This window comes from Oncorhynchus tshawytscha, linkage group LG14 (genome assembly GCF_018296145.1).
Source record: "Oncorhynchus tshawytscha isolate Ot180627B linkage group LG14, Otsh_v2.0, whole genome shotgun sequence".
Classification (NCBI taxonomy): domain Eukaryota; kingdom Metazoa; phylum Chordata; class Actinopteri; order Salmoniformes; family Salmonidae; genus Oncorhynchus; species Oncorhynchus tshawytscha.
The window spans coordinates 47,741,852-47,766,742 of NC_056442.1; the positions used below are offsets into that span (position 1 = coordinate 47,741,852).

Sequence of the window (24,891 nt, forward strand, 5' to 3'; positions counted from 1 at the left end):
AGTGTCACACAGACTGACATCATAGACACAGCAGGGTCGTCCCCACACAGCCAACGGCATAGTTACTATCCAATCTAAGTGGTGTGTGTGCTGATAACACTAGACAGTACAGTAACACAGTAATAACTGCTAGTCATAAATAAAGCATGTTGGACACACACTGGATGAAAAAACACGGAATATTCTTGTAAATGCAGAGATATGAAGACTGGACCAAGCTGTTTTACAGGTCCTTACAGTATAGGTCCAGTGTTAGAAGACTGGACCAAGCTGTTTTACAGGTCCTTACAGTATATGTCCAGTGGTAGAAGACTGGACCAAGCTGTTTTACAGGTCATTACAGTATAGGTCCAGTGGTAGAAGACTGGACCAAGCTGTTTTCCTGACCATGTTTTTCCTGGTCAGGTTGGGTGTTCAGGAAAAGCTCCTGGCTCTGCTATGGGTCATTAAGAGGTGTTTATATGCTCTTCTTACCTGACTACCCTCCTTCTGCCAGAAGACTGCAGGCTGGGGGTTGCCCTTGGTCTCACAGGGGAAGGTGGCGGTGCGACCCTGGGCCACGATCTGGTCCCGCGGCCTGATGATAAACTGGGGTGCAGCTGGGGTCAAAGGGCAGAAACACTAGGGTTAGAACACAGAGTTACACAGAGGTAAATCATTGAAGCAAAGGTACCGTCAGGCATCACAATCTGATCACAATCATCACAATGTCCTACAATCTTAGAAAAAAGGGTTCCAAAGGGGTTCTTTGGAAGATCCCATAGGAGAACCCTTCCATGTAGAACACTTTTTGGTTCCAGGAAGAAATAACTATTTTGGGTTCCCTGTAGAACCCTCTGTGGAAATGGTTCTACATGGAACACACAAATATTCTACCTGGAACCGAATGTGTTCTACTTGGAACCAAAAAGGGTTCTTCAAAGGGTGGGTTCTCTATGGGGACAGCCAAAAAAACCTTTTAGGTTCTAGATAGCACCTTTTTTTCTAAGAGTGTGTAGAGCTTCCATGCAGCGTGTTCCTTCCATTGATCGCCATGGTATTGGATGCCATGGTAACGACTCAAGGCCATTCATTGAGGCTGGAGCTGAATGAATGACGGTTGTCAGTGTTCACAAACAGCAGCAGTGTCTCGGTGACAATGGCATCAGGAGAGTTAGTTAGACATAATGCAGCTAGGCTACACAGAGAAAACCTTGTGACGATATAATTAAATAAATGGACAGAACCCAGCTAACAGCTAACAGCTAAAGGCTAACTCTCTCATGGGTCCCTCGGGGGGAGGACAGAGCCCTTACCCCCTCTCTCACCCACCACCCAACACTACAGTCCTCACTCCCTCACTCTATCCCACCACTCACCAACTTCATTACTCAACTGGACCTGTAGAAGCCAATTAAACAATTGATCGACAAAATATACTCAAGGAGCCAGCAGGGAGATCTCACATGTGGGATGTCTCCTTCCACTCTCTCAGTTTCCGGGCCATCTTAATGTGTTCTAATGCAACATAAACAAACGTGTCCTCGCCAAACTTTAGAACACTTGGCAAATCCCAGAGACACATCCTCTCTGTCCTACACTAATAAACAGCTAGAGGAGTGATTGGTTGGGATACACTGCATTGTGTTCCAGGATACACACTGACATACACAGAACAGGACGGCTTTTCTCTCTGTCTTCTGGTCGTCATTAAAGGTCTATTAACCATTTAAATAACCGTGTGATTTCCCCAATTAGGCATTACTCCCTCATTATCAAAAACACTTTTACTGTTGATCTTCCAATCAAGATCATTTTCACACTTCAAGATTCCTTCATATAAGACATTTGGTTTCATGACAAAAGATTCTCATCTAATGACCAAAGTGTAATGGCTGACCATACGTCTTATCTACTGTGGGCTGTTGACCTCTCCTGGTTGGGTTTATCAGTGTTAACCGGGCTCTAGGCCCAACACTAGGTTGGCCTGTGATGGTGGTGAGATGTTAGATCGTACACTCCTAAAACGTTCCTCATAGTCAGAACGGAGAGGACATTTAAATCAACCAATTATACACACCAATCCCAAAACGTCAGTCAAGTATAACCCAGAGATGGCACCAGACATCAAAGCTCGATCTTTTTATCAGTCAAACTTGTTCTCACTTTTCTCATACTGAGGATAAAGTCCTTCAGCTCTTAGTTACCTTTGACAATGTTGAAATGAAATGAAAGAGAATAGAGGTACTAGCTAACTACCGAATACAGACTACATCTCTGACAGACTAGACCCGACTGTTGTTACAGGTCACTTACAAATAGGTTTCCTACTGTTGTATGACTGTTCTCAAAGCAGTAGTGGCATCTGTAACTTTGTTAATATTTGGTATGGCGAGCCAGCAGAGGGAATAGCCAGCAGAGGGAATAGCCAGCAGAGGGAATAGCCAGCAGAGGGAACAGCCAGCAGAGGGAACAGCCAGCAGAGGGAACAGCCAGCAGAGGGAATAGCCAGCAGAGGGAATAGCAAGCAGAGGGAATAGCCAGCAGAGGGAACAGCCAGCAGAGGGAACAGCCAGCAGAGGGAATAGCCAGCAGAGGGAATAGCCAGCAGAGGGAATAGCCAGCAGAGGGAACAGCCAGCAGAGGGAACAGCCAGCAGAGGGAACAGCCAGCAGAGGGAATAGCCAGCAGAGGGAATAGCCAGCAGAGGGAATAGCCAGCAGAGGGAACAGCCAGCAGAGGGAACAGCCAGCAGAGGGAACAGCCAGCAGAGGGAACAGCCAGCAGAGGTAATAGCCAGCAGAGGGAATAGCCAGCAGAGGGAACAGCCAGCAGAGGGAACAGCCTGCAGAGGGAACAGCCAGCAGAGGGAAAAGCCAGCAGAGGGAACAGCCAGCAGAGGGAATAGCCAGCAGAGGGAACAGCCAGCAGAGGGAACAGCCAGCAGAGGGAACAGCCAGCAGAGGGAACAGCCAGCAGAGGGAATAGCCAACAGATGAAAGAGAGATTTGTTAAACTGCATGATCACAATGCCTTCAACAAGACCATATGACACGGTTTCATAATACATCATTATTTGAAACCACTGACAGGCTTTTATTCTGATTCCTGTGTAAGTATTTCCAGTGACAACCCAGCTGATTCCAGTCAGGGTAAACCTCTTCCTGTTTGGCTCATTTCTCCATGTAATCCTTTTTTTTGGGAGAGTGTATTTGTCAAAGATACACACAGCCTGGAATGCTACAGATGGCTATAGATTTACAGCCTTCCTGTTTGGCTCTCCTCAACTTAGATAGCTTGCTGCATTCCATAACGTTGGGTCTGATACAGAGCACCTCTCTCTCTCTCTCTCTCTCTCTCTCTCTCTCTCTCTCTCTCTCTCTCTCTCTCTCAGTGCATTAAAGGAGAGCAGTCACTCAGTGTTTGATGACTTACAGGCTGTTCTCTATTGCTGCCCTCACACCTTGTCTCTCCTCTCTATCTATCGCTTCCTTTATCACGCTCTCCCTCGATCCCCCTCAATCTCTCACCAATGCAGCACCCACACAAACACAGAGAAATGTAGCCTTGTAAAGCAAGCTGTGATAGCAGGTCAAGTATGATGTGATGAGGTTGGGTTGGATTGGGGGCCAACAAGTGATGCATATTTAAAGTTTGTAGTCCCCTAGCCAGTGAGTGACAGACAGGACATCCCGGTAGTGTGTGTGAGGATGTTTGATACTGAGGCTGTTAGATTCAGGGACCCTAAAGACTAGTGAGAGCCTCCTTCCTGTCCCCTCTAAGGGAGGCACAAGATCAAACCCCCATATTTAATTCATGACAAGACAGATCTGTCCTGGGTTGGAGGGGATTCATAGTAAAATGCAGCTCTGAGACAGCCATGAACAAATGGACAGACACACACACGCAAGCATTTTTTTTCTCATTTCTTTAAATCCCACATTCAATCATATTTTATTCAGAAGTCAAAAGCAATTACTGTCTCATTCCCACGGGCAGCCTGCATGTGTCATTTCCTAAATTGTCCTACAGCTTGACAGTCCGTGACAATCTGGGGGTGGCCACTGCTGTTTTGGCAACGAAGGTCCTACCACTCCTCCAACGTCAGGGTTCCTTCTGCCAGTCAAGCTAGCTCTGACACGCACCCCTGCTCCCCTCTTCCTAACCTCTCTTCTCTCTGCCTGCCCTACCACTACACACATCTCTCTCCTTTCCCCCTATACACAACTCTCTCTCTCGCTCCCACATCTCTTCGCAGATGTCAGAACCCAAACAGCTCAAACTGACACTTTTCACCAAAACCATCTACTGTACTGGAAGCCATAACACGTTTAAGAGTTTGACATTGCCCTGTCTGACTCCATGTCTCCTCCAGATCCATGTGAAAAGGAAATAGAAAAGCAACAATTACTGAGACTTTATTTCCCAGACCAGAGGAAGCAACTCAATACAAGACATACAGATCCCATTTCTGTCGGCCAGGGGGGACAACTAGGGGAGACTAGAGACAGCTATGGCTTTGACAGACACACTACAGTACAGATACATAACCTAGGTACACTAGAGAGGTAAGGATTAGTTCATTGAGAGGTTAGTAAGCAAGCAAGGCTGAAGCTGATGACTGTACTAAAAAGTCCCCTCTGTAACCATTTGAGATAGACAAGCAGGGTTTTAGGGTAAAGGCGTGGTACGGAGTGATACAACATCTGTGTTAATACAGTAAGGTGAGGGTTGTTGCAATCTGCAAGGCAGCGAGTGTGTGTGTATGGAGAGAACATGCAGGATGGACTGGGGTCATCAGGATGGTACTTACCGACAGGGCGAGCTGGACACACCACAATGAAGAGGTGGAAAAACAAATAGGGAAATTCAAGTCAAACAAATCATAAGATACAAGGGGAATGAATGACATGTCGTGTTGAGGTACACAGTTCTAGTACAGGGTACGCATGACAGATAAGATCCTATTGAAGGGAATTCACCTTTAACACAGATTTAACAGTGTGCCCTTTAACAGAGCCTCTCCAGCGAACTGTCAGGGTTGCCCGATCTGAATATAGCACCTCATTGTGGTGGAATGGATCAATGAATAGATCAATAGTATTTCTGGGAAGCCATGCTCTTGTACCATCAACATAGTCTTATTCAGAAGAGAGCAGGAAAACATTGGGGCTCTGGATCTGCTCTGTCTGCATTCATGAATTCTACAGATCCTAGGGTGGTGTGTGTTTGGAACAGCAAGGCAGTGTGTATGTTCATCAGAGAGTGATAGAGAGAGAGAGAGAGAGAGAGAGAGAGAGAGAGAGAGAGAGAGAGAGAGAGGGAGAGACTAGAAATAGGTAAATCAAGAGGCAGTCTTCATATTTAATACAGGGATAGAGCCCAGCACCACCATATTGACATTAAGGAAGGAAGAGTTAGTGGAGAGAGTCTCTCTCTCTCTGTCGGTCTGTGTGTCGGTCTGTGTGTCTGTGGAATACCTCTACCTGTGCACCATGTATTCTACACTCAGCCCACTGACCAGGGCTCAGAGACCAGGGCTCAGAGACCAGGGCTCAGAGACCAGGGCTCATATTATCCACTAGTCAAAAGGATGAACGTTGAAGTCAACGCCCAGGTTATTCCTCCTCTGTCCCCCAGGTCCTGTGGACGTTAAAGCAATCCACAGAGACCTTGAACAGTGTGACAATTAATGGGCAAAAAGGAGAGAGACTACTGGGTGAAATTCCACAGTGTGCCATCACAGCAGCAAGATTTGTGACCTGTTGCCACGAGAAAAGGGCAACCAGTGAAGAACAAACACCATTGTAAATACACCCATATTTATGCTTATTTATTTTATCTTGTGTCCTTTAACCATTTGTACATTGTTAAAACACTGTATATATATATATATATATATAATATGACATTTGTAATGTCTTTACTGTTTTGAAACTTCTGTATGTGTAATGTTTACTGTTAATTTTTGTTGTTTTTCACTTTATATATTCACTTTGTATGTTGTCTACCTCACTTGCTTTGGCAATGTTAACACATGTTTCCCATGCCAATAAAGCCCTTGAATTGAATTGAATTGAATTGAGAGAGAGAGACAGAGACAGAGACAGAGACAGAGACAGAGACAGAGACAGAGACAGAGACAGAGACAGAGAGACAGAGAGACAGAGACAGAGACAGAGACAGAGACAGAGAGAGAGAGAGAGAGAGAGAGAGAGAGAGAGAGAGAGAGAGACAGAGACAGAGACAGAGACAGAGACAGAGACAGAGACAGAGACAGAGACAGAGAGAGACAGAGACAGAGACAGAGACAGAGACAGAGACAGAGACAGAGACAGAGACAGAGAGAGAGAGAGAGAGAGAGAGAGAGACAGAGAGAGAGAGAGAGAGAGACAGAGACAGAGACAGAGACAGAGACAGAGACAGAGACAGAGACAGAGACAGAGACAGAGAGAGAGACAGAGAGAGAGACAGAGACAGAGACAGAGACAGAGAGAGAGAGAGAGAGAGAGAGAGACAGAGAGAGAGAGAGAGAGAGAGAGAGAGAGAGACAGAGAGAGAGACAGAGAGAGACAGAGACAGAGACAGAGACAGAGACAGAGACAGAGAGAGAGAGAGAGAGAGAGAGAGAGAGACAGAGAGAGAGAGAGAGAGAGAGAGACAGAGAGAGACAGAGACAGAGAGAGAGAGAGAGAGAGAGAGAGAGAGAGAGAGAGACAGAGACAGAGACAGAGAGAGAGAGAGAGAGAGAGAGAGAGAGAGAGAGAGAGAGAGAGACAGAGACAGAGACAGAGACAGAGACAGAGACAGAGACAGAGAGAGAGAGAGAGACAGAGACAGAGAGAGAGAGAGAGAGAGAGAGAGAGAGAGAGAGAGAGAGAGAGAGACAGAGAGAGAGACAGAGAGAGACAGAGACAGAGACAGAGAGAGAGAGAGAGACAGAGAGAGACAGAGACAGAGACAGAGACAGAGAGAGAGAGAGAGAGAGAGAGAGAGAAAGAGGGATAGAGATATTTTTGATTAACCCTCAACACATACAGTGCAGTGGTGCAGTGTAGACCAGTTAACTGTGGAAGGGCTTCAGTGACTGAGGGGATAACATTGCTAACAAACCACCATGGGGGAAGTGTGTGTGTGTGTGTGTGTGTTCTCCGTTTGGAGTATTTGTGTGTGTGTGTGTGTGTTGTGTGTGTGTGTGTGTGTGTGTGTGTGTGTGTGTGTGTGTGTGTGTGTGTGAAAGTGTGTGTGTGTGTGTGTGTGTGTGTGTGTGTGTGTGTGTGTGTGTGTGTGTGTGTGTGTGTGTGTGTGTGTGTGTGTGTGTGTGTGTGTGTGTGTGTGTGTGTGTGTGTGTGTGTGTGAAAGTGTGTGAAAGTGTGTGTAAATAATTAAATGGATTCATAGACAGAACATGTCTTTCTTGGCTGTGGCAGTCAGCACTATTTGAAGGAAAGACTGTTTGTGGAAACACTACTGTTCCATAGTAGGTCAACCATACTACTAGCCATTCCACTAGTCTCATTACTAGTCTCACTACTAGCCATTCCACTAGTCTCATTACTAGTCTCACTACTAGCCATTCCACTAGTCTCATTACTAGTCTCACTACTAGTCATTCCACTAGTCTCATTACTAGTCTCACTACTAGCCATTCCACTAGTCTCATTACTAGTCTCACTACTAGCCATTCCACTAGTCTCATTACTAGTCTCACTACTAGCCATTCCACTAGTCTCATTACTAGTCTCACTACTAGCCATTCCACTAGTCTCATTACTAGTCTCACTACTAGTCATTCCACTAGTCTCATTACTAGTCTCACTACTAGCCATTCCACTAGTCTCATTACTAGTCTCACTACTAGCCATTCCACTAGTCTCATTACTAGTCTCACTACTAGTCATTCCACTAGTCTCATTTCTAGTCTCACTACTAGCCATTCCACTAGTCTCATTACTAGTCTCACTACTAGCCATCACACTAGTCTCATTACTAGTCTCACTACTAGTCATTCCACTAGTCTCATTACTAGTCTCACTACTAGTCATACTACTAGTCACACTACTAGTCTCACTACTAGTCATACTACTAGTCACACTACTAGTCATACTACTAGTCATTCCAACAGTCTCACTACTAGTCATACTACTAGTCACACTACTAGTCATATGACTAGTCACGCTACTAGTCACACTACTAGTCAAACTACTAGTCACACTACTAGTCATACTACTAGTCATTCCACTAGTCTTTTGACTAGTCATACTACTAGTCACACTACTAGTCACACTACTAGTCATTCTACTAGTCATACTACTAATCATTCTAATAGTCACACTACTAGTCACACTACTAGTCACTCTATTAGTCATTCTACTAGTCACAATACTAGTCACTCTACTAATCACTCTACTAGTCACTCTACTACTCACACTACTAGTAATTCGACAAGTCACACTACTAGTCACACTACTAGTCATTCTACTAGTCACTCTACTAGTCATTATACTAGTCAAACTACTAGTCATACTACTAGTCATTCTCCTAGTCTTAAAAATAGTCATTCTACTAGTCATTCTACTAGTCATACTGCTAGTCATTCTACTAGTCTCAAAACTAGTCATTCTACTAGTCATACTACTAGTCATTCTACTAGTCATTCTACTAGTCTCAAAACTAGTCATTCTACGAGTCATTCTACTAGTCTCAAAACTAGTCATTCTACTAGTCAAACTACTAGTCATACTATTAGTCATACCACTAATCATTCTACTAGTCATTCTACTAGTCATACTACTAGTCATACTACTAGTCATTATACTAGTCATTATACTAGTCATTCTACTAGTCACAATACTAGTCACTATACTAGTCACACTACTAGTCAAACTACTAGTCATTCTACTAGTCATACTACTAATCATTCTACTAGTCACACTACTAGTCACTCTACTAGTCATTCTACTAGTCACAATACTAGTCACTCTACTAGTCACTCTACTAGTCACTCTACTACTCACACTACTAGTCATTATACTAGTCACTCTAGTAGTCACACTACTAGTCATTCTACTAGTCACTCTACTAGTCATTCTACTGGTCAAACTACTAGTCATACTACTAGTCATTCTCCTAGTCTCAAAACTAGTAATTCTACTAGTCATTCTACTAGTCATACTACTAGTCATTCTACTAGTCTCAAAACTAGTCATTCTACTAGTCATACTACTAGTCATTCTAATAGTTATCCTACTAGTCTCAAAACTAGTCATTCTACTAGTCATTCTACTAGTCTCAAAACTAGTCATTCTACTAGTCAAACTACTAGTCATACTATTAGTCATACTACTAATCATTCTCCTAGTCATTCTACTAGTCATACTACTAGTCATTATACTGGTCATACTACTAGTCACACTACTAGTCATTCTACTAGTCATACTACTAGTCATTATACTGGTCATACTACTAGTCACACTACTAGTCATTCTACTAGTCATACTACTAGTCATTCTACTAGTCATACTACTAGTCATACTACTAGTCATTATACTGGTCATACTACTAGTCACACTACTAGTCATTCTACTAGTCATACTACTAGTCATTCTACTAGTCATACTACTAGTCATTCTACTAGTCATACTACTAGTCATTCTACTAGTCACACTACTAGTCATTCTACTAGTCATACTACTAGTCATTCTAATAGTTATCCTACTAGTCTCAAAACTAGTCATTCTACTAGTCATTCTACTAGTCTCAAAACTAGTCATTCTACTAGTCAAACTACTAGTCATACTATTAGTCATACTACTAATCATTCTCCAAGTCATTCTACTAGTCATTCTACTAGTCATTATACTGGTCATACTACTAGTCACACTACTGGTCATTCTACTAGTCAAACTACTAGTCATTCTACTAGTCATACTACTAATCATTCTACTAGTCATACTACTAGTCATACTACTACTTATCACAAACTTAAAATGTATGTCTGTTTCAAGTAGAATTGATGTCTTACTTATACCCATTTCTGATAAACTAAAACAATTGTAAGATGCCAAGCTGTTCTGATTGGCATTCTGAACTTGCTCAGGATTATAGGATGGAAGAGGGATAGAGGTGAGAGCCAGTGGACAGCCCTCACTCACCTCTGACGGTGAGGCTGGCAGAGGCCTCCACCTTGCCCACGCGGTTCTCTGCCAGGCAGGTGAAGGTGCCCTCGTCACTGGCCGATGCCTTCTTCACTCTCAGCAGGTAGTCCTCCTTGTCATACTTGATCTCGTACCTGGAAAAGACACACAACACTGTCAGATGAAATGTCTTCTGTTGACATTGCATTTTTTGAAATAATATAATAATTGTTTTGAGTCCAAAGCTAATACACAGTGTTGAGTGAACACATCAGTGCAAGCCTTGTGGCGATTATTATGATAAACTAACTAAATGTGACATTTTCCTTCACCACCATCTCTATGAGAACGTATATACAGCATTCCACTCCTGAAGAGGAAACCGTATTTAGAAACAACAATGTTCATTGTGACCATAGAAGATATGGAAGGAAGGAGGATCAGTTATTCAACAATGACACACGGGCTGCTGTCAGCTGGAAACCCCACACCACTTCAATATGTATGGTGTGTGTGTGTGTGTGTGTGTGTGTTAGCTCAAATTCATATGTGGTACTACATATAACCTTCAGTACAGTATAGCAGTTCCAGATTTACATGACTGGAGCTGGGGATGGGAGGGGGGATTTATAGGGGTGGGGGAGATTTATATGACTGGAGCTGGGTATGGGAGGGTGGGAGGGGTGATTTATAGGGGTGGGGTGAGATGTACATGACTGGAGCTGGGGATGGGAGGGGGGATTTATAGGGGTGGGGGAGATTTATATGACTGGAGCTGGGGATGGGAGGGGGATTTATAGGGGTGGGGGAGATTTACATGATTGGAGCTGGGGCTGGGAGAGGGAGGTTTAGAGGGGTGGGGGAGATTTACATGACAGGAGCTGGGGTGGGAGGGGTGGGGGATTTATAGTGGTGGGGGAGATTTATATGACTGGAGCTGGGTATGGGAGGGGTGGATTTATAGGGGTGGGGGAGATTTACATGACTAGAGCTGGGTATGGGAGGGAGGGTGTTTATAGGGTTGGGGGAGATTCACATGACTGGAGTTGGGGATGGGAGGGTGGGAGGGGGATTTATAGGGGTGGGGGAGATTTATATGACTGGAGCTGGGGATGGGAGGGGGATTTATAGGGTGGGGGAGATTTACATGACTGGAGCTGGGGTGGGAGGGGAACTGGGGGATTTATAGACTGGTGGGGGAGATTTATATGACTGGAGCTGGGTATGGGAGGGAGGGTGTTTATAGGGAACTGGGGGAGATTCACATGACTGGAGTTGGGGGGGGAGGGTGGGAGGGGATTTATAGGGGGGGGGGGGGGGGGGCTTTATATGACTGGAGCTGGGAATGGGGGATTTACATGACTGGAACTGGGGGATTTACATGACTGGAGCTTGGGTTGGGGGATTTACATGACTGGAGCTGGGGCTGGGGGATTTACATGACTGGAGCTGGGGGTGGGAGGGGGGATTTATAGAGGTGGGGGGATTACATGACTGGAGCTGGGGATGGGAGGGGGATTTATAGGGGTGGGGGAGATTTACATGACTGGAGCTGGGTATGGGAGGGGGGCGTTTATAGGGGTGGGGGAGATTCACATGATTGGAGCTGGGGATGGGAGGGTGGGAGGGGGGATTTATAGGGGTGGGGGGAGATGTACATGACTGGAGCTGGGGATGGGAGGGGGGGGATTTATAGGGGTGGGGGAGATTTATATGACTGGAGCTGGGGATGGGAGGGGGATTTATAGGGGTGGGGGAGATTTATATGACTGGAGCTGGGGGGATTAGGGAGGGGGGAATTTATAAGGGTGGGGGAGATTTACATGACTGGAGCTGGGGTTGGGAGGGGGGATTGTATTGACTGGGCTGGGGGTGGATTTACATGACTGGAGCTGGGGGATTTATAGGGTGGGGGATTTACATGACTGGAGCTGGGGGGTTTATGGGAGGGGGGGGGGGGATTTATAGGGTGGGGGAGATTTATATGACTGGAGCTGGGTATGGGAGGGAGGGTGTTTATAGGGTTGGGGGAGATTCACATGACTGGAGTTGGGGATGGGAGGGTGGGAGGGGGATTTATAGGGGTGGGGGAGATTTATATGACTGGAGCTGGTTAAGGGAGGGGGGATTTATAGGGTTGGGGGAGATTTAATTGACTGGAGCTGGGGGTGGGGGGATTTACATGACTGGAACTGGGGGATTTACATGACTGGAGCTGGGGGTGGGGGGGGTTTATAGAGGTGGGGGGATTTACATGACTGGAACTGGGATGGGGGCTTTACATGACTGGAGCTGGGGGTGGGAGGGGGATTTATAGAGGTGGGGGGGGGGGGGGATTTACATGACTGGAGCTGGGGATGGGAGGGGGATTTATAGGGGTGGGGGGGGGATTTACATGACTGGAGCTGGGTATGGGAGGGGGGGTTTATAGGGTTGGGGGAGATTCACATGACTGGAGCTGGGGATGGGAGGGGGATTTATAGGGGTGGGGGGGGATTTATATGACTGGAGCTGGGTAAGGGAGGGGGGGAATTTATAAGGGTGGGGGGGGGATTTACATGACTGGAGCTGGGGTTGGGGGGGGGGGGGCTGTATTGGGGTGGGGAGATTTACATGACTGGAGCTGGGGGTGGGTGGGGATTTACATGACTGGAGCTGGGGGTGGGTGGGGGGGGATTTTACATGACTGGAGCTGGGGGATGGGTGGGGGATTTACATGACTGGAGCTGGGGGTGGGTGGGGGATTTACAAGACTGGAGGTGGGGATGGGAGGGGTGGGGATTTACATGACTGGAGCTGTGGGTGGGGGGGGGATTTACAAGACTGGAGGTGGGGATGGGAGGGGTGGGGATGGGAGGGGTGGGGGATTTACATGACTGGAGCTGTGGGTGGGGGGGGGGATTTACAAGACTGGAACTGGGGGGGGGGATTTACATGACTGGAGCTGGGGGGTTTACATGACTGGACCTGGGGGGGGCGGGATTTACATGACTGGAGCTGGGGGAAATTGACATGACTGGAGCTGGGAATGGGGGATTTACATTACTGGAGCTGGGCTGGGGGATTTACATGACTGGAACTGGGGGATTTACATGACTGGAGCTGGGGATGGGGGATTTACATGACTGGAGATGGGGGGAGCTGGGGGGATTTACATGACTGGAGCTGGGGGGGGGATTTACATGACTGGAACTGGGATGGGGGGGGGGTTACATGACTGGGGCTGGGAATGGGGAGGATTTACATGACTGGAGCTGGGATTGGGGGAATTTACATGAGTGGAACTGGGGGATTTACATGACTGGAGCTGGGGGGATTTACATGACTGGAGCTGGGGGGATTTACATGACTGGAGCTTTGGGGGATAATTTTATTTTATTTTACCTTTTTACCAGTTAAGAACAAATTCTTATTTTCAATGATGGCCTAGGAACAGTGGGATAACTGCCTGTTCAGGGGCAGAACGACAGATTTGTACCTTGTCAGCTCGGGGTTTGAACTCGCAACCTTCCGGTTACTCGTCCAACGCTCTAACCACTAGGCTACCCTTACATGACTGGAGCTGGGGATGGGGGTATTTACATGACTGGAACTGGGATGGGGGATTTACATGACTGGAGCTGGGGATGTTTTTTTTTTACATGACTGGAGCTGGGGATGGGGGTTTACATGACTGGAGCTGGGGATGGGGGTATTTACATGACTGGAACTGGGATGGGGGCTTGGGGTGGGGGGATTTACATGACTGGAGCTGGGGATGGGGGTTTACATGACTGGAGCTGGGGTGGGGGGATTTACATGACTGGAGCTGGGGATGGGGGATTTACATGACTGAAGATGGGGGGATTTACATGACTGGAGCTGGGGATGGGGGATTTACATGACTGGAGCTGGAGCTGGGGATGTCATCACATTTTTAAAAATGTTTTAAAAAACACTGTCTACATGTATTTAGTCAGGCTGTCCTCTGATCCCAAACCCGTGGTTTGAGGTATCTGACAGGCTGAACTGAGAGGTGGTGCGTGTTTGAGAAAGAGAGACAAAGAGAGAGAGATACAGAGAGAGAGAGAGGGGTTGGGAGTTGTGGGGGTTGTATGGCAGTTGACAAGAGAAGGATGATGGTTTGATTAGTTGCCCTGGCTTCTGGAAGTGCGGTTAGCATGGCAATGTGAGTGTTGTGTTGAGTTGGTGGGGTGGTGTGGGGAGGGGTTTGGTGATGTGTGAAGGCTGTCTGACAGCCAGACAACAGTCTGTACCCAGTATGTCACTCAGACACTGAAATATTGAGGGGCAACACAGACAGATGGACAGACAGACAGACAGACAGACAGACAGACAGACAGACAGACAGACAGACAGACAGACAGACAGACAGACAGAGAGAGAGAGAGAGAGAGAGAGAGAGAGAGAGAGAGCGAGAGAGAGAGAGAGAGCGAGCGAGAGAGACCTGAAGAGACAAAATGCCAAGCCATACAGGTTCTTACCAACATTTTCACACCAAAATCTGAATCCTGGTCTAGTTTTAAGCTCAAGATCTCCATACTGTATCTACCTGAGAACAGTGATGTGGTGTGCCCTAGAGAGAGACCGCAGCCCCACAGCCCTACAGCCCCACAGCCCTACAGCCCCACAGCCCTACAGCCCTACAGTCCCACAGCCCTACAGCCCTACAGCCCCACAGCCCTGTAGCCCTACAGCCCCACAGCCCTACAGCCCCACAGCCCCACAGCCCCACAGCCCCACAGCTCAGGTCTAAGGTGAACTGATGGCCCCGTGCCACCAGCAGCTGCTGAACTCATCTGTTCTCTCTCTCTTTCTCTCAACATTTCCTGAGCAAATGTTTCAAAGGCAGCTTTATTGAAGTGCATTCCTCCTCCCTGACTGCCAGCTCTATCTATCACATTGGCCCTTAACAAAAGTACAATTATTTGACTGAGTCATGACTAAATGCTTTGTTTTGGGGAGAGACAGGGGAGTCAGGGCAGAGCAGGTTGTGGGGAGGAGAATAAAGCTGTTATTGTTTGAATAGTGAGAGAGGCCTCCAAAGGAATGACACAGCGCCATTTGAGATGAGCCTGTCTGATGGAAAACAAACAAGCTAATGGAGACTAGAGACAGTCCTTCTCTGACTCTGCCTCAGGCTGAGACGGAAAAACAAGACTTCAAAGAGAACATTTTATCTTGACTGAGGAGTGGGGGCAGGTGGAGGAGCGGGGGGTTAGGGAGGTGCAGGAACGGCACAGATGCCCATTGTGATCATTGATATGAATGAAAACTGCCATGTTGTTTTGACAGGTTCCCACACATGGCCATCGATGCATGGACACACTCATCAAGCAGGGAACATATTGACCACACTGAATAACATCATACAACTTGTGTTTATTTCGGTTCTTTCCATCTATCAAACTATCAAAATGTTTGTATTTAGAGGGAAACATGACACAATCAATTTGTAATCAACATCCTAGAACAAATCAGCTAAGATTACAAGAACAGTGGAAACGCTGGTGGATAAAATACACTCAAACACACACACACACACACACACACACACACACACACACACACACACACACACACACACACACACACACACACACACACACACACACACACACACACACACACACACACACACTCACACACACACACACACACACACACACACACACACACACACACACACACACACACACACACACACACACACACACACACACACAGTCTACCTGTACACACACACACAACTCACACACACACACACACACACACACACACACACACACACACACACACACACACACACACACACACACACACACACACACACACTCTACCTGTACACACACACAAACACACACACACACACACACACACACACACACACACACACACACACACACACACACACACACACACACACACACACACACACTACCTGTACACACACACAAACACACACACACACACACACACACACACACACACACACACACACACACACATTGACAACACACAAACAAACACACACACACACACACACACACACATTGAGGGAGAAACAGTAGCTCTTCCCTGTAGCTGGCTCGGTTTAGAGCTCTGATCTCTATAAGAGGAGGTATGTAATTACACATGGAATATGGAAAGGCTGTGGAGGGTAGATCAGAGCCAAGTTCACCCTGCTGCCTGGCCTCTCCATCGCCCTGAACTACAGAACACACACACAAATAAACACACACAGGGAAATACACACGGTACAGTACACAAAACACAGGAGGCTGGTGGTACCTTAATTGGGGAGGCCGGTCTCGTGGTAATGACTGGAGTGTTATTGGTGGAGTGGTGTCAAGTACATCAAACACATGGTTTCCATGGTTTCCAGGTGTTTGACACCATTCCATTTGCTCCGTTCCAGCCATTATTATGACCCGTCCTCCCCTCAGCAGCCTCCACTGATACAAAATCATACAGTACCATGCACACGCATACACAAAGTTACTAGCTTTCATATGCAGAGAGACGTCGAGTTACGGGAATGTAAACACATGCTAAGACAAGGCAGCATTTTTCTGGTTTGTTAACTGCATACCCAGGGCAGGGCCCACAGAGTTGAGGTGTTTGATACACAGGGCAGGGCCCACAGAGTTGAGGTGTTTGATACACAGGGCAGGGCCCACAGAGTTGAGGTGTTTGATACACAGGGCAGGGCCCACAGAGTTGAGGTGTTTGATACACAGAGATAAGACTATAATGAGTACTGGACTGAGGAAGAACTCTTGACTCCCAAACTGTGCCTGTGCTGCTGCTGGAGAAGTGCTACCAGTAGTTTTATAGCACACCTGACCTCGACATCAAACTAATGTGGCTCAAGGAAAGTAGGGACTCAAAGGTCTTTCAAAAACACTCATCTGTGTGTCACCTGAAGTGTCCTTGCTGTCTCACTGTGAGAGCTTCTTATCACCTGTGTATGTGTGTGTGTGTGTGAGGTGTTGTACAGGTGCTGTACAGTAACATAAATTAGTCAGTCTCCCAGGATTCAGGTGTGGGACTGAGGCCAGCTCTCTCCACTCTGAGCCTGTCTGACTCTGACTGTGTGGCTGTAGCTCAGAGAAGGTATCCTCTCTTCTCTGCTATGCTCTGATAGACAGTGCAGGGTGATCCTGTTTCATACACTCTGCCTGTCACTCTACCTGAGTCTGATCCAAGCAGCCAGACTAACCTGTTGAGAGCTTGTCAACCGCGGGACGAAATCAATTAACCAGCCTTATGTCTGGTCATCTTCCTTCTGTAGGGCTCTAAGGAAGTGCTCTCCCACCTCCCCTACTCTTCTTCTCCCTTTACAGCTTGTCTCGTAGCTGCCGTCTGCTGTCTACCAACCACACAGACCATGGTGCTTTTACTCAACACACTGATCTAAGATCAGTTTTGTATTTATCCCCAAATGGTTTAGGTTAGTGTTAGCTGGTCCTAGTATATTGTTGTTGTCCTTTTCATAAACATCATTTTAAAGTGTGTGCATGACACTGCAACAAATTTTGCCCAAGGGGACAATGACGTCGGTAAAGTAGATCTGTGCATCTTCTACCAGGAGCGCTGCCAGAGCCCATGGCGCCATGGTAACCACAGCTAGGCATTTTAGAGTTTGTCAGAGTGGTTCTGAACAGACGCTGAAACTCTATAGGGAGATATAGGAGATACAGCAGGAAAAACTCTACAGCAAGATCCCCTCACTGACAGATGCCTGGCAGATTGTGTGTGTGTGTGTGTGTGTGTGTGTGTGTGTGTGTGTGTGTGTGTGTGTGTGTGTGTGTGTGTGTGTGTGTGTGTGTGTGTGTGTGTGTGTGTGTGTGGCAAAGGCCACTTGTATATGTGTGCAAATGTTCAAAGTGTTATTCCTCACATGAGAGGATGGAGACAGGAGCCATTTGAAGATTTTCCCACCAGAGATGAGGATCAATTATCTACACACTTGGTAGAATAAGGATGTATCCACACACTCGCCCTAATTAAAGACATAGTATAGTCTCTGCTATTTTCTGCTACAGTATGTCTTTCATTTTCACTGGCTGACTTCATATTGTAGGCACACACAGCATAATAGATTCAGCCTATTTCTAACACAAGATAACATAAGCACACACACACACACACACACACACACACACACACACACACACACACACACACACACACACACACACACACACACACACACACACACACACACACACACACACACACACACACACACACACACACACACACACACACACACACACACACACAACGCACACACACACACACACACACACACACACACACACACAAGCACACGCACGGATGAATACCAGATGGAAGTAATGGATACAGAAGTCGTAGCCTGCCATCTTTTTTTCTGCTAAGATGTGGAGGTGAAGAATGACTGTCTGTAACACCACTGTCTGTAACACCAATGTCTGTAACACCACTGTCTGTAACACAACTGTATGTAACAACACGGTCTGTAACACTACTGTCTGTAACACCACTGTCTAACAACACGGTCTGTAACACCACTGTCTGTAACACCACTGTCTAACACCACGGTCTGTAACACCACTGTCTAACAACACTGTCTGTAACAACACTGTCTGAAACACCACTCTCTGTAAGATAAAGTAAATTGCACACACCCACACCAGACACACACACACACACACACACACACACACACACACACACACAGATGAAGTGTGTTAAAAAGGAAAGCATGGGACATGAAAGTGGGTGTAGCGTGTTAGGGAGCTGCAGCTCTGGGGTCGGGGGCATTAAGGGTATGAATACAGATGGGCTACTGGGGCGGATGGATTCAGATAAGAGGAGGGCACAAGGGTCAGAGGGAGGGATAGAGAGGAGGGAGAGAGAGGGAGAAAGGGATTTGGGCCACACAGAGAGAGATGAGAGATGAAACACACCCTGTCCAAGTCCGTTCTCTGGGATTTGGGGCTCGCTATAGTTGACTCTTCTGAATCTCTCCCGCCTGAAAAAAATGAGCTTTGTGTTCCTCTCTGTTCCTCCCATCCTGGCTCTCAGATGTGGCAGAGGGATTTCCATGGGCTCCCTCCTCTCCACATTATTGAATGATGTAAAGAAACCTCCCTCTTCCAGCCATATGGACGTTACACACAAGTTCTACAGATCTGGTTCAAGACTGTGTGTTTGGTCACATAACACATTATTATGTTTATACCAGCGTTAAAGCTACCCTAGTACAGCAACACACACTGCAATCTTGTAAAATGTGCCACTAAGCCTCTATTCACCATAGTGAAAACAACACCACACTCTCCCTGAGTTACCTCATACCAGGGCCTGTGTACCAGTGTCTGTGTTTCCCTGAGAGACAACTAGAGCCACCAAGAACATTAAAAATATGTTTACTCATCTGAAGCTCCAGCTATCGTCCTTTGAAACACACACACACACACACACACACACACACACACACACACACACACACACACACACACACACACACACACACACACACACACACACACACACACACACACACACACACACAATCTGCCAGGCATCTGTCAGTGAGGGGATCTTGCTGTAGAGTTTTTCCTGCTGTATCTCCTACATCTCCCTATAGAGTTTCAGCGTCTGTTCAGAACCACTCTGACAAACTCTAAAATGCCTAGCTGTGGTTACCATGGGCTCTGGCAGCGCTCCTGGTAGAAGATGCACAGATCTACTTTACCGACGTCATTGTCCCCTTGGGCAAAATTTGTTGCAGTGTCATGCACACACTTTAAAATGACGTTTATGAAAAGGACCACAACAATATACTAGGACCAGCTAACACTAACCTAAACCATTAGGGGATAAATACAAAACTGATCTTAGATCAGTGTCTAGGGCTAATAGCAACATGCTCTGCATGGTTGGTAGATGGCAGACGTTAGCTAAGGGACAAGCCAATCACTGTGAGGCAGACAGGGTGGGAGGGGGGCATCAGGACATAAATAAAATGGAGGGATGGGGGGATCAGGACATATACAAAATGGAGGGATGGAGGGATCAGGACATATATAAAAAGGAGGGGGAAGGGGAGGGAAGGAGGGATCAGGACATATATAAAATGGAGGGAAGGAGGGATCAGGACATATATAAAATGGAGAGAAGGGGGATCAGGACATATATAAAATGGAAAGGAGGGATCAGGAAGGAGAGGGATCAGGACATATATAAAATGGAGGGATGGGGGATCAGGACATATATAAAATGGAGGGAAGGGGGGGATCAGGACAGGCTCACACAAGCACAGGCACATACACAAAGCATGGTTGTGTCTTTCAGGGCTGGCACTGGTTCTGGTGTTCAATGTATTTTAATATCCTGGCAGCTATGTGTGTTAGTGTGAAAATGTGTGCATCATTATCTGCAGGCAGACTGAATTAAATGTATTTCTATTCCATATTATGGAGTTTCTGTCTGTCAGACAGGCAGTGTGTTTGATGTTGTAACTGCAGATACGCTGCACAGTGGGGAAAGATACTGACTTGTACAATAAAAGGACTGTTCACTCACAGAGACAACAAAGACTGCAGAGAATGTCCAAATTAAAATAACACACCCTTCACACATTCATCCAGTCTGCTTCAAAGGAGAGTGAGTACAGATAGCACTGGAAACAAATACAACACTGTAATTATGAACACTGAGATAGTGATCGTCTAATCATTTAGTTGCCTTTGTTTCCCATGTTCCGTGCTTTCTCCTCCAAACACGACTGCACTTCAAAAGGCAAGATACAGCAAGAGAGACATTCTTATTCTAGGATTTATCCTATGCTATTAAACTCATGAGTGTGTTAATACATTTTTTTTTTACAAGGAATACTATGTCCTTTCCTGAAGCAACGCTACATCAAAGACATGAATGAGTAAGTTAGTTGTGTCTATTTGGCTTAGCTCATGAATCCTACCCTATGAACCCTACCCTATGAATCCTACCTTATAAACCCTACATTATGAACCCTACCTCATGAACCCTATCCCATGAACCCTACCCTATGAACCCTACCCTATGAACCCTACCCTATGAACCCTACCCTATGAACACTACCTTATAAACCCTACATTATGAACCCTACCTCATGAACCCTATCCTATGAACCCTACCCTATGAACCCTACCCTATGAACCCTACCCTATGAACCCTACCCTATGAACCCTACCCTATGAACCCTACCCTATGAACACTACCTTATAAACCCTACATTATGAACCCTACCTCATGAACCCTATCCTATGAACCCTACCCTATGAACCCTACCCTATGAACCCTACCCTATGAACCCTACCCTATGAACACTACCTTATAAACCCTACATTATGAACCCTACCTCATGAACCCTACCCTATGAACCCTACCCTATGAACCCTACCTTATAAACCCTACCCTATGAACCCTACCCTATGAACCCTACCTTATAAACCCTACATTATGAACCCTACCTCATGAACCCTATCCTATGAACCCTACCCTATGAACCCTACCCTTATGAACCCTACCCTATGAACCCTACCTCATAACCCTACCCTATGAACCCTACCCTATGAACCCTACCCTATGAACCCTACCTTATAAACCCTACATTATGAACCCTACCCTATAATCCCTACCTTATGAACCCTACTCTATAAACCCTACCCTATAAACCCTACCTTATGAAACCTACCCTATGAACCCTACCTTATGAACCCTACCCTATGAACCCTACCCTATGAACCCTACTTTATGAACCCTATCCTTATCAGACACAAACAAAGCAGCTAGCAGCTAGCAGCTAGCCTTGACAAATGTCTGTTAGCCTGTGTTTAATGTGATGACCTTAGTGCTTCATTTATAAATCGTGAGGTGACGGAACGGCACGACAGGGGGGTGGTCTGGAGAGCTCTGAGGTACTGGAATGCATGAACTAAAAAAAAATCACCTTATGTGAGAGATTCAAGCACACTTCTCTGTCTCACCACAGAAACAACCGTACGTTGGTTTCTAGGTTACAATGTTGAGCAAACCATAAATCCGGGCCGGATCAACACAAATCAATTATCAGGCACATTTTCACATAACATTTTATACGGGGCAGGAGAATTTCAGTGCTGGCAACACGAATCAACACTGATCACTTTTTTACGTTGCAAACAGTGACAATCATTTTTCGTGTAAAGAGAAGCACCAGATCTCAGATAAAATATGTTCTGGAATGAGAGATGCAGGATCTGGCTTAAATGAATCACTGGATGACCTTAGCAGTGAGTGACCCTAGTGTTGGACAGTCCAGTCTCTTTGAAGCTTGGTAGTGACACAACCCTGCTTCTGACGTGACACAGCCCTGCTTTTGACTCTCTGTGCAGTGACTGTGAGCCACAGTGGGGCACAGGGAGTACAGGGCCAATAGAGGGCACCAAACAAGAACAAAATCACTGCTGGCACTAGTTTGAGAGAAGACGTTTAACAGGAACCAGAGTGGGACAGTTTTCTGTATAAACTATGACACACACAGAACCCACAGGCTCTTTCTGTTTCTCTCTCTTTCTCAGAAAGGGTGAATGAGTTTATTGTTGTGTGGTGTGTGTGCGTGTGATTTTGTGCCAAGTGCTCACCTGTACAGCTGCACCTGCACACACTCCCAGGGTCACACTCTCAGTTGGCACACTCATAGATCTGTCTGTCTGTCTGTCTGTCTGTCTGTCTGTCTGTCTGTCTGTCTGTCTGTCTGTCTGTCTGTCTGTCTGTCTGTCTGTCTGTCTGTCTGTCTGTCTGTCTGTCTGTCTGTCTGTCTGTCTGTCTGTCTGTCCTGCCTGCCTGCCTGCCTGCCTGCCTGCCTGCCTGCCTGCCTGCCTGCCTGCCTGCCTGCCTGCCTGCCTGCCTGCCTGCCTGCAGGCAGACAGACTCTGGCCTCTGTTATGGCCACGTTGGCTGACCACTGATTGACAGACAGAGCTATGGGGCACAGTGTGTTTGTCTAGCTGCTAGCAGGGTTACCCTGTGTGCTTAATGAGTGTTGTGAACAGCCTAATGGTCCTGTTTAATGCCTGCTGGGTGGCAGGTGATAGAGAGCTGGCATCAGTCCTATCTGTCCTGTAGAGTTATCAGCACACAGAGTGAGAGAGAGAGAGAGAGAGAGAGAGAGAGAGAGAGAGAGAGAGAGAGACAGTGGTCTCTCTTACATTGATCACTCCTTAGTTAGTCTATATAAACTACATCATGACATCTCAGCTATACAGGATCAATCACTCAATGCTAATGATTGAGGAGACAGAGTGGGGCCAAGGGAGGACATCAAAGAATATACAGTACCAGTGAAGAGTTTGGACACTCCTACAAATTCAAGGGTTTCTCTATATTTGTACTATATTATACATTGTAGAATAATAGAGAAGACATCAAAACTATGAAATAACACATATGGAATCATGTAGTTACCAAAAAAGTATTAAACAAATCAAAATATATTTGATTTGATTTCAAAGTAGCCTCCCTTTGCCTTGATGAAAGCTTTCCACTCTCTTGGCATTCTCTCAACCAGCTTCACATGGAATGCTATTCTAACATTCTTGGCATTCTCTCAGCCAGCTTCATCTGGAATGCTTTTCCAACAGCCTTGTCATCCTCTCAACCAGCTTTGAATATTTTTCTGTAAAGTGTTTCCCGAATGCACATTTCGATGGTTTGTTTGATATATTGATTGGTTGATTGGTTGGTTGTTTGATAGATTGATTGATTGGTTGGTTTACTGATATGTTGATTAGTTGATCAAATAGAGGAAACAGAGTACTATCGAAGAAGGGTCTTACCTCCCACGGGGCACATCAACATCATTCTTCCTCCAGCGTACGTTGGGCTGGGGGTCTCCCTGCACCTGGCACCTGAACTCTACCCCCTCCTCCTCCAGGACCACTTGGTTGATGGGCCGACGCAGGAAGGTGGGACGCTCTGGAGGACAGAGAGAGGAAATGAGGGAGAGAGACAGAGAGAAAGAAAGACAGACAGACAGACAGACAGACAGACAGACAGACAGACAGACAGACAGACAGACAGACAGACAGACAGACAGACAGACAGACAGACAGACAGACAGACAGACAGACAGACAGACAGACAGACAGACAGACAGACAGACAGACAGACAGACAGACAGACAGACAGACAGACAGACAGACAGACAGACAGACAGACAGACAGACAGACAGACAGACAGACAGACAGACAGATAGATAGATAGATAGATAGATAGATAGATAGATAGATAGATAGATAGATAGATAGATAGATAGATAGATAGATAGATAGATAGATAGATAGATAGATAGATAGATAGATAGATAGATAGATAGATAGATAGATAGATAGATAGATAGATAGATAGATAGATAGATAGATAGATAGATAGATAGATAGATAGATAGATAGATAGATAGATAGATAGATAGATAGATAGATAGATAGATAGACAGGGCAGGTCAGACACAGCAATAGTCATAGAGAGCACAAGCTTTGCCGTACCCTTTCTCCACCGCGTGCAGGTAGGCTGCTGCCAAGCAACCAAAGTCACTCACAACTCAAATCTGGATTGTAACTTTTGGCCAAATTTGTGGATTAAACAAAGTCTAAACTCGTGTCTGGAAGCGGATATGAAGGGATAGGCGCCAAGGCAAGACTAAGGTTTCCTTTTTCCAAGCCATACGGAGGGTGCTCTAGCAAACAAACAGCAGAGACC

At 46.1% G+C, this 24,891-nt stretch overlaps 1 protein-coding gene across 1 annotated transcript in view; it reads right to left on the minus strand.

Moving 5' to 3' along the window:
- The window catches only part of LOC112267279 (roundabout homolog 2-like), a 410,580-nt gene that overhangs the window by 109,028 nt on the left and 276,661 nt on the right, over positions 1 to 24,891 (minus strand). Inside the window, exons 5-8 of the mRNA XM_042296566.1 lie at positions 23,969 to 24,107; positions 10,134 to 10,270; positions 4,793 to 4,804; positions 475 to 599 (exon numbers count right to left, since the gene is read on the minus strand). Coding sequence (XP_042152500.1) covers positions 475 to 599; positions 4,793 to 4,804; positions 10,134 to 10,270; positions 23,969 to 24,107 — 413 coding nt within the window. The remainder of the gene's footprint in view (positions 1 to 474; positions 600 to 4,792; positions 4,805 to 10,133; positions 10,271 to 23,968; positions 24,108 to 24,891) is intronic.